Source organism: Hylaeus anthracinus, unplaced genomic scaffold, assembly GCF_026225885.1.
Source record: "Hylaeus anthracinus isolate JK02 unplaced genomic scaffold, UHH_iyHylAnth1.0_haploid 11981, whole genome shotgun sequence".
NCBI classification, from domain to species: Eukaryota; Metazoa; Arthropoda; class Insecta; order Hymenoptera; family Colletidae; genus Hylaeus; species Hylaeus anthracinus.
In genome coordinates, this window is record NW_026534329.1 from 7929682 (window position 1) to 7941626 (window position 11945).

An 11945-nucleotide genomic window follows, 5' to 3' on the forward strand; every position below is an offset into this window, starting at 1 on the left:
AGAGAGTATATACATACAGTATATATATAGATAGATTATAGACATCATATACATAAATATTATTCAATATCGCCACGTTCACCAAATACTATCCCAAATCTACTCAGACAGTATTTTCATAGAGAGAGTATATACATTAGCAGTAATCAATATTTCTACCCCCAGCCCTCGCAAAAAAGAATGCCACGAATCTACCCAGACAGTATTTTTAGATAGATAGTATATACATTAACTGTATGCAATATTCCATCCTCCTCCTGCATCGCCAAAACAAATACATCAAATCTTCTCAGACAGTACTTACAGTCTACTTACACGTGGACAGTATACATATATAACTGAACACGTACTCAGACAGTATTGTCGTGTAGTTAGTTTAAACATTAACTGTATGCAATATTGCCCTCCCACATCACCAGAATAAATACATGAAACCCTCTCAGACAGTATTTCCATGTAAACAGTATACATGAACAGTATTCAATATTGCCGCCCTCACCAAAATCTAACTCAAGCAGGAATTAAGAATCTTTAATTTTGCACCGACTACGAAAATGTTATTTAACATAATAAATGTTACTTAACATTAATATAAAGGAAATAGAAATTATTTCATACTTTTAACCAATTATATGTAGTACTGGTGAGTCATTCATATAAATTAACTAGAAATTATTTCATACTTTCGTCAATGCTCATTTTTCTTTTTAAACCCATTGTGGAGAAAAGTTTTATAATATCTCTTAAAAATTAAGACTGCAATTATTATACAAATTATATAATAATTATTATAGAAACGGAGTATTATAGAAACAGAAGAGCAACGAAAAGGACATTTTCAGCGATACTTTAAAAATAATATGGAATAAAAGACTAAACAATCAGTAATAATTTACATTACATCAACTGCATCATTTTAAATGTTTATAAGCACTATTTCAAACAGAGACAACCTGTTATAAAATACAGGATAACTAAAAGCGTGACTATATTAAAATAATATAAAATAAAAGACTAAACGATCAGTAATAATTTACATTACATCAACTGCATCATTATAAATGTTTATAAGCACTAGCTCGAACAGAGACAACCTGTTATAAAATACAAAATAACTAAAAGCGCGACTATATTAAAATAATATAAAATAAAAGACTAAACGATCAGTAATAATTTACATTACATCAACTGCATCATTATAAATGTGTATAAGCACTAGCTCGAACAGAGACAACCTGTTATAAAATACAGGATACCAAAAAGCGTATTCAATCGCTTCCGTAATTGAACAAACTGGAAAGTCGATTTTCTTGAAAACAAAGCCGCGAATGAAAGTATGTTACACCAAATGATCCTCTTATTTTTTCACTACGAATTGCGTCCCGATACCACTCTGTATAGTAACGGGATAAGCGAAACGCAACATTCTTATATCGTAGCCCTTCTCGGAAAAGGTTCCACGAGGCCTGGGCTAGAGCATCGTATGACCCCTCGACCCTACTACGACTCCAGCAGCGTCTAGCGCGTGCACGAGACAAGAAGAAAGAAACGTCGAAGGGGTTTGTCCGTGGCAACGTAGACCGAGCTATGCGCCGTCTCTCGAGGCGGTAACGGCAGACTTAACGGTACACCATTCCAGCCCAATATTTATTCTTTTCGCTGGCGAACGCGACATTCAGCTTCGTGAGATTCGACAGGTGCATCGAAACGTCCTTTCATCACCTGCGCACTTCTTCTGAGTGATAAACTAAAATATATGGGTTAATGCATGTTAAATCGATCACTTGGTTTGGTCCACGTCTCGGATTTTGTTCCAAATGGGATATATTGTAGTTTACGTGAATTTAGAGGTGGTTTAAGTCGTTATTTTGCTCGTTTCGAAAGCGTTTGAAAAATAGAAAATACAGAAAGCCTTCAAATATTACGATTTTTGACAATTTTGGTGAGCATGGATTGTACATTTGAATTTTCTTCTATGGAACTATTCATCCTATTGACATGTTCTTGATTTTGTTTTAATCGGGAGTGATTGCTCTTCTTGAGTATATTTTTATTTGAAACAGACCTGGTTTCTGCAATATTAAAAATGATAAGTAAATGATTATTTTGCAAATACCACCTCGAGTACGTTTATAAAAATTAAAAAAAATTATCATTGCATTCAATGATAATTTCAAGTTTTCTCTACAAAACAGTTTCAGTTTCATTCTGGTGTCCTTTCGATTAGCGCCGTTAGAAAATATTAAAGACGGCAGCCTCGTATTTGAAAATCTTGACATTTTGAAATTTTACAATTTGTCAACAATTTTAGAAATTTCAATTTAATGTCCTTACAGCGGGACACTTACCACGAGACCCTGAAAATGTTATTCCAACTGTTATACCTCCCACCCTTTAATGGCTAAATGAATATTTGACTAAATAAACAAATCAATGCATGAATACTACAAATAGACGATTAGAATAAATGTTCACGCTACATCCATATAACTTAAAATAACCATTAATTGAATTTTTAGTTGCAAATTATAAAATATTGTTTCTTGCAGCCTCTCGCGTTATAATATCCAATAAAAGACTAGGTCGAAACAGACAGTATTCACGTGCAGACAGTACTAAGAAAAACCCGCAAAAATGGTGAAATATGAAATTATTGCAAGTTTGAAAAAAAGAACGAGTTGTTTGGGTGAAAAGAATCACTTTAAGTTGATAAAAAAGTTGTTCAAAATTTTTTATACGAATTTTGTTAGTTTACATAGAATAAAAATGTATGAAAATGAAAATTTCTTGTGGTTTTTTTGTGTCAAACCAAAATTACGAATGTGCGCCACAGTCGACTCAATTTGAATATTCCTTGTTGAAAAAAATTTATACAGACTACTCAAATATGTATGAAAATAGGATAAAAAGTTCGATAGAATTAATTATTTTTTTCCATCAGACAAAAATTCACGAAAAACCACTTTTTTTGGACCTCCTAATTCAGGATACTCCCTTAATACGAAACAAAATTATGCTTCCTCCAGCTAACTATCATGTATTATCTTTGCTCGGAATGTCCCGAGGTAGCCTTCGTGAACAGTTTAAACTATAGTTGCAGCAATTTGGAACACCGATCGCGTGGAGGAGTGGCAGCGTCGATCTGAATATTCAAATGACCCGCTGGCCACGCTCGTCGAGCAGCTTTCCTATGACGTACACTTCCGCGAACTGTTTAGCTCCTCATCGGTGAGACGAAATCTGGTCCGACGAACCAATCGACTTTCCGTTCTGCCGCGTTACGACGCGATTTCATGACACTTTCACGGCTAACGCGGCCGGGCGAAAGTCGAGTGACGAAACTCTACGCCCGGATACGGATACGTTTCTTTGTGCCATTGCTCATCCGCGTTAACGATGACGTTACAGCGGTTTCAGGCGATTCCTCGTGTTGCGTAAACGAGAAGTTGACAACGGTGATTATTTCCAAAGTGGACAAAAATCGGGTAAAAATTGTATTCGACTTTCGTTTGTGACAGGATTATGACGCAACGTATGTTGGAACAAGAATACTTAATTAGTTATATTTAAATATTACCTGCCATATTTAATTAGATATATATATATTCTTATAATATCTAATTAAATATGCATATATATATATATATATATATATATTCTTATAATATCTAATTAAATATATATATATATATCGTCCATATTGGATCCGCCATTTTGAATTTTGCAATTCTAATATCAGATTCGAAGTTTGCAGCTAAAATAACTAAAAATACTAAATTTCATGAAAATGTAATAACTTTTTAATATACATGTCGACCATATTGGATCCACCATTTTGAATTATGCAATTCTGATATCAGATTCGAAATTTGCTAAATTAGCTAAAATAACTAAAAAATACTAAATTTCATGAAAATCTAATAACTTTTTAATATACATGTCGGCCATATTGGATCCCTCATTTTAAATTATTGAATTCTAAATATCAGATTTATAACTTCCAGCCAAAATAACTCAAAAATACCAAGTTTCATGAAGTTTGCCTCTCAAATAAGTCATAAATATCAAATTTCATGAAAATGTAATAACTTTTTAATATACATGTCGGCCATATTGGATCCAGCATTTTAAATTTTCCAATTTTAATATCAGATTCGTAGTTTGCGGCTTAAATAACTCATACATACCAAGTTTCAGGAAAATCTAATAATTTGTTAATACACATGCCAGCCATATTGAATCCGCCATTTTGAATTTTGCAATTCTGATATTAGTATCAAAGTTTGCGACTCAAATAAGTCTATCAAGTATAAGAATATCAAGTTTCATGAAAATCTAATAACTCTTTAATATACGTGTCGGCCATATTGGATCCGGTATTTTAAATTTTCCAATTCTGATATCAGATTCGTAGTTTGCGGCTCAAATAACTCATACATACCAAGTTTCAGGAAAATCTAATAATTTTTCAATACACATGCCAGCCATATTGAGTCCGCCATTTTGAATTTTGCAATTCTGATATTAGATTCAAAGTTTGCGACTCAAATAAGTCTATCAAGTATAAGAATATCAAGTTTCATGAAAATCTAATAAATGTATGATATACAAGTCGGCCATATTAGATCCGCCACTTTGAATTTTACAATTCTAATATCAGATTCGTAATTTGCAGCCCATATAACTCAAAAATATCGATTTTCATGAAGATCCAAAAACTCTTTCTAATTTTAGCCGCATTTTTGGTCATTCGGACCACTGTGCGATATTTTTTCAATTTTCTGCCACGACAATTCAAAAACTAATAAATCAATTGACTTGCAAATTCAGTAGATATGCTCAATAAACATATAATTTTCACTGAAATTAGAATATTTTCGGTACACGCAAAATACGAATTCTGGCAACCAAGAAAACAGTAATTTTCTTATCGTAGAAATTGTAATTTTAATTTCATAGGTTCCGTTTTGTCATTTTTTATAGATATAGATTAAGAATATCTTTGGTCCCTTTCAGTTAAAGAACTACAATTGCTTATGCAATGGGCAGCCATAGACAACAATCCTTTTTCACAATTCCTCGCAATCGCACTATAACTTGATAACGAAACATAATTTTTACTTGAAGAAAATTCAGCTTACTATTTCAACATTGAATTACTATTGTAACGACACATAGTATTAGAACAATCCGTAGTACAATTATTCATTTAAAAAATTTCAAAGATCGCCTAATGTTTCAGCCGTTAGACTACCATTTCCCCATAACTACTTTAGTCTGAACTACAATAACATTACTTTTGTGCTATTTGAACGTGTAACGCCGAAGTAACAGGTTGGAGACACGAACGCGCGTCATGCTCGCGGCTTTCACCTCCGTCGTTTCTGAAACGTTAGCGCGAAGTGCGCGTTTCGTTTCAAATAAAGCAGCGCGCTGAAAATTTCACCAGACGCAACGTTTCTCCTTTATAATTTCTTCATCTTCAATTAAACGAGCCGCGGTTGCTCACCGCGGTGAATTGCTCACCAGCACCGCGCGATGGTCTTGGTGCGCGCGAGAAAATAATTACCGGCATGCTTTACACCGCTTTTAAATATTTATACGCAAGTCAACCCTCCCCAGCGGTCGACGAACTTTTCTTTTACAGGTTTTCACGATGCTCGCATAAACCACGTCTAGAAGCTTAGCTTTCCATACGCGCCACTGTCTCGGCTAAGATTGTTTATTTGCCGGGTTCGCGCAAACGCGGCGATATTTCAGAAACCGGATACGCGCGCCTACTCGCCTATCTGAATCGTAGATATAGTAAATCACCGTTTGCTATCGGTTTTCACCGCAATTACACGAGTCATTTACTCGATTGGCACGATTATCTTCACGAAATCGCGATTGGTTGTTGTGTTGGTTGTAAACGAATATTCGTTTACCTACGAAAGGTTAGAAAAATACGTAAAGGTTATGTTATCAAGGTGCGCTAGAAAATATTTCAGAACTTTTGTTTGCTTTGCTTCGTGCTAATTTTGAATCATCCATAGAAATATACGCGTGCAGGAAGTGCCATTAACAAGAGCAAATCTGATCCGGTCAGGTGTAAATGCATGTAGTTGATTATGTATGTATAGATTTTATGATACTTTGCATATCATTTTTTACAGGACCGGCGTGACCTTTCAAGGATTCAGGTTTAAGAATTTTCCGGTGTTTGAATTCATATTCAATTCGTACACTTAAATTTTACAAGGAGGGATTATTTATTACAAAAGCTGTTATATATTATATATTTTTTGTAAGATGAATAATTAATAATAATACTTTGATGATTTTTATCACTCCTTTGCGGCTCAAACAAGTCATAAATATCAAGTTTCATGAAAATCTAATAACTTTTTAAAATACATGACGGCCATATTGGACCCGCCATTTTGAATTTTGCAATTTTTATATCATATTCGAAGTTTGCAGCTAAAATAACTAAAAAATACTAAATTTCATGAAAATGTAATAACTTTTTAATATACATGTCGGCCATATTGGATCCGCCATTTTGAATTTTATAATTTTTATATCAGATTCGAACTTTGCGGCTCGAATAAGTCATAAATATCAAGTTTCATGAAAATGTAATAACTTTTTAATATGCATGTCGGCCATATTGAATCCGCCATTTTGAATTTTGCAATTCTGATATCAGATTTGTGTATTTTCAGCCCAAATAACTCAAAAATACCAAGTTTCATGAAGGTTTCCTCTCAAATAAGTGATAAATATCAAGTTTCATGAAAATCGAATAACCTTTAAATATACATGTCGGACATATTGGATCTCTCATTTTGAATTATTGAATTCTAAATATTAGATTCGTAACTTCCAGCACAAATAACTTAAAAATACCAAGTTTTATGAAGTGTGCCTCTTCATGTGCCTCTTGAAGTGATAAATATCAAGATTCATGAAAATCTAATAACTTTTTTATATGCATGTCGGCCATATTGAATCCGCCATTTTGAATTTTGCAATTCTGATATCAGATTCGTTTATTTTCAGCCCAAATAACTGAAAAATACCAAGTTTCATGAAGGTCCGAAAACTCCATCACTCCTTTAAACTCCTTTAAATCATCGCTACTAAAAAAATGTCTTGTATCTGTTAAAAGTATCATCATCCTATAAAAAGTTAATTAAAATCGGTGCCTTTTAATTGACTAATTCTCGTAAACCGCGTGGCTTCTCAAAGCGCGTTGGCGAGTTCTGAACCTCCCTCACTCCGGCCCTGATTTTTCATATATCCGACATATTTCAGAAACGAAAATTAATACCTACGCCAACTATAATTTTTTAATGACAAGAAGCAATATTTACTTTTAATAATCCCCTAAAGAGCTAACGAATTCCTTATTACGGCGCGCGCAGAATTCTAAAACCATACTCAACATTTTACGATTACGTTATCGTTCAATAGTGCCATGGGAGCTGTGAACGCGGCCTGTCGCTTTTTATCTTCTGAAACTCGTTGCTGGAACGACAGGAAATTTTCGACAGAGGTCAAGATACCGGTTTCAGCGACGACCGCGAGGGGTCTGGTTAAAGGCCTATCGAACAGGTTCACGCATTAATTCCTCGAATATCCGCGTCTTCCAACGGATAACGACGATTGTCAAGGCTTTATTCCGCCGCGAGGATTCCCATAAAATCTCAATCTACGATGATCATTATCACCCGCAGTGGAACATGCGAGTCGGGTTCGGAAAGTGTGCCTCGACTGATCTCCTCCGTCGGGATTCCTAATTGCCTCTTAGCATGGTTCGCGAGACTGCTGTTTCGCGAGAAACTAAGCGCCGTGAAGACGAACTAAATTGCCTCGAGACGAAGTGACCACCGACAGAGACGATGAATATCACAACCTCTAGTAACTGTACAGGTGTTTTCGTGTACTCCGTGTTTCCCTTGTGATCACAACGCGTCGAGTACACTCTTCGGTGCAGGTAATTTCTGTGTTATTAACCCTTTGCGCTCGATCGGCGCCTCTAGGGCGACGTATGTAATTTAAAAGTGATTTTTTGAACGTACAATTTCAATTATGCTTATATCAAAATACAGCTAATTATTAATCGAAATGATATACATTGAGTCGTGAATGTTTTTAGGTATTTCTTTTCGAACCAGAGTTTTTGGTTTTACAAAAATTTATTATAAAACGGACTCGATTTGATTTTATAGAAGAATGCCTCGAGCGCAAAAGGTTAACCCTTAACGCTCAGACTTTTGATTCTGAATATCGACAGACAATTCCAACTTCATTCTATTCTCGTCATACTTTGACTTGCAAGTTTTTCAGTGTCAGATTTTAAACTACAAAAAACACAATATAGTTTGTTACTCTTTCATGGGTTTTACCTGAATAGTGTACAAGGTTCTTGGCTTATCGTCATAGTCACTATCTATATTTTCCTTGCAAAGATAATTTATTTTTCTTCTCGACATAATCGAACAATAGATGGTTTTAAAATAAAACAGGTTTAAATCTGATGGTAATTTATTGTAATATAAACTTGGACGTTTCATGAATTTCAAATAATATACAGTATTATGATATAATAAAAACATAGTCATGTCCACGACGCTCGAATAGTTTACAATTTTTTATACATGTACTAATAGATAAAAATAAAAGTCGAATTAGAGTATATCGAGGTAACAAAACAAACACGCTACAAAATATAAGAGAGATATTTAATTTAACTTATCAATTGTCGTACTCGCATTAGAAATAATTCACTTACTAATCAAACAAATATTCTTACTGCTCTATATAACACTTGGGAACCTTTTAAACTGAAAAATTTGTTGTCAGTCCATCCGTTATACAAAATTTGATTTTTTATGTCATTTTGCAGTTTTCTGGTGTAACGGAATGTCCAATGTAATTGCAAGTTTACTTAAACGCGAAGAACAACCATTCTACCGAATGTAATAATAATTAACGAAAACGTTTCTGTAATTATTTTCACATTAGGTGATACAAGTTCTCACTGAATCGCTTTCTACATTAAAGAAGGTGAATTGCTACTTTAACTTTTTACAGAATGTATAAAATGCGTTCGTTTATGTTGGGAAACATTAGCCTCGATGTCATTCGTGTATTTTTTGGGTCATCCGAGCCTTTAGTTGGGTCAACACTTCTTTATACCGAGCTTCTCGAATACGAAAAATCATTTTTCACGAAGTAACACATACGAACGACGAGAGAAAATTTTTGAAACATTGATTCCAAAGATCCTGTTGATCGTTTACGCATGTCGTTCTACATCCATTTCTCCGTAAACCGGAAACAAGTAATAATTCGCGCATACACCTGTGTCACGAACTCCTTCGTTCCTAATTGTTCTAATAGAAATACTACTGCCTTTTATAATTTCTATATCTACTCCACCAAATGTCCTTTTTGATGCTATTTTCCAGATAACTACTACTTGGAACACCGTCATTGAATAGTTGGTTACAAATTGGTATAAAATAATTTTAGGAAAAAGAATGTAACCGACTTCGACGAATATTAAAACTCCACTAAAAATTATAAAATAATCCTATTTCCTTATATTAAATAAAATTTTCAGCCGCGGCGCAAAATTGAGAATTTTTAATTTCTGCTTGAATCAGTTTTTGGTGGGGGCGGAAACATTGAATGCTGTTAATGTACTATGGATGTATACTGTCTACGTGAAAATACTGTCTGAGAGAGTGTGATGTATTTGTTTTAGCGATGCGGGAGGGGGCAATATTGCAAACAGTTAATAAGTATACTGTCTACATGGAAATACTGTCTGAGTGGGTTTGATGTATATTTGTTGTGGCGACGGGAGGTGGACAATATTGCATACAGTTAATGTGTATACTGTCTGCATGGAAATACTGTCTACATAGGTTTATAGTAGTAGAGTAGTTTTAACCTATTTTTAATCAATTGTACGCGCGCGCGCGCGTGTGTGTGTGTGTAAACAAATTTTTCGTTAAAATTTTCTAAAAAACTAATAGCAAGATCAAAATGATCGACGATGGAATCGATGTGTATCAGTCTAACTTAGAGCTGATTAGATCTTGTTCTAATTCGGTCCAGTAGTTTTTTAGGTTTCTTTTTAAGAAAACTTGACTCAATAACGCAATCTAGATGGGAGAATATAAATTTATGAGCGGATAACTAAACGGAAATAATATATACACATATATTACTATTATTACGTTTGTATGCATATTTACAACACATGTATAACCTGTATACATACAGGGTGTTCCAAAAGTATGGAAACAGTCAAACATTTCCAAAATGGAACATTTGTGAGAAAAGTGGTTTAGAGATATGTTTTAGGGTTCCAAAAATCCTATTGAACGATCGTGTCCGTTTGACCTTCAAAGGACCGGTTAAAGTCGCGTCAAGGTCAACATGATTTTTTTTAACCGAGCACCTCATTTTTTATCATGCACTGTGAAAGCTAGCTATGAGACCTTTTCGAAACGCTAGTTTCAAACATTTTTTTTATTCGCGATAAATGGCGCAGTAATCGGAAATCGGGAAGTTCCTTGTGTGGCGCATGTCGTAAAGGGTCGCACACAAAATGAACATGAATAGCTATATGAATTAATATAGCGAGCAACAATAACCAGCTACAGTGGGTGTAGAAAGCATTCGTACACCAATCAATTTCCAAAAAAATTATAAATATCAGTTATTCGAAGTGGGATCTTCTTCCATTTCTCTGTTAGAGCCATTTTTGAAAGTACTTTATTGGAAATTTGACGTTTTCTAATTCGTACGGAGCAATAAACTAATGCGTTTACGTTACAAACTCTACTGTAAATGGTTCGTCATAAGAATTGTACAAATACTTATTGCTTCTATACTTTCACCCACTTTTCGCAACTTTTTGTTAATATCACAAATTATATTAACTAGTAAATGTTGTTCGGACTATATCTATCTTAGAGACTTCCGAGAATATGTAAAATATCATTGATTATAAAAAAAAAAATGGTTAAGAAACTACAATTTCACAGAAAAATTTTTTGGGAAATTGATCGGTGTACGAATACATTCTACACCCACCGTAGTTGTCCAAGAGATAACCCCGAAACAAGCGACGTCCGCTTACCTGTGGAGATCAGAATCGACAAGGTCGCCAGGACCTTCGACCTCGCGTGCCCCGTCATCCTCGAGTTTCCTGGTAGCGGTCGAACGGTGAGCCGCGGGTTACTCTTCCCGATCAAGGTCAGGTTAAACGGCAAGGACACGGCGACGGATGGTCCTCAGGAGCGCCAGCGCTTGCTGGACCAGTCTTTATCGTCGTAAAACGTGCCACGGTACCAGCCGATCGTCGCCATTTTGGATCGCGAGCCTATGCCGTGCAAAAACGTCGAGCATCGCGGAGACTTTGATGCCCCCGGCTGCTCGCCATTCTTTCCACTCCTCGTTCCTTCCCCTCGCGTCTGCTCACTTTTTTTTCTTCTCGTTTTATTCGGTCTCGCACTCTCGCGCACGCCGGTTGACCTACTTGGCCGCAGTCAGGTCCGGTGTCTACGCGTCAGCTTTTCGGCCGACGTCGTATCCTAGATCAAAATTTCCAATGACGAACCAACGAGAAATCACTGTTTATACTCGTCAAATCATAAGGGCCGAAAAGAAAAACATCGTGGCAATAGATAACGAGAGAAAGCAACGTACAACGATTCATTCGCGACGTTTATTCGGTTCAATCTGTACAATCAGGGCCGGCGTGACCTTTTGCGGGGCCGGGTTCAAAAATTTTGCGGGGCCTCAATTCACATTCAAATGCTACACTTTAATTTTACAACGAGGAATTATTTATTTACAAATGCTATATATTTTTTACAAGACGAATATTAAATAATAATACTTTGATGATTTTTGTCACTCCTTTACGGCTCAAATAAGTC

General features: G+C 35.2%; 1 protein-coding gene across 1 annotated transcript in view; it reads right to left on the reverse strand.

Moving 5' to 3' along the window:
• LOC128885585 (uncharacterized) overlaps window positions 1-11201 on the reverse strand; it is a 40404-nt gene extending 29203 nt beyond the window's left edge. The window contains exon 1 of the mRNA XM_054139683.1: window positions 11144-11201. Within this exon, the coding sequence (XP_053995658.1) occupies window positions 11144-11201 (58 nt within the window). The remainder of the gene's footprint in view (window positions 1-11143) is intronic.
• Window positions 11202-11945: the final 744 nt, after the last annotated feature.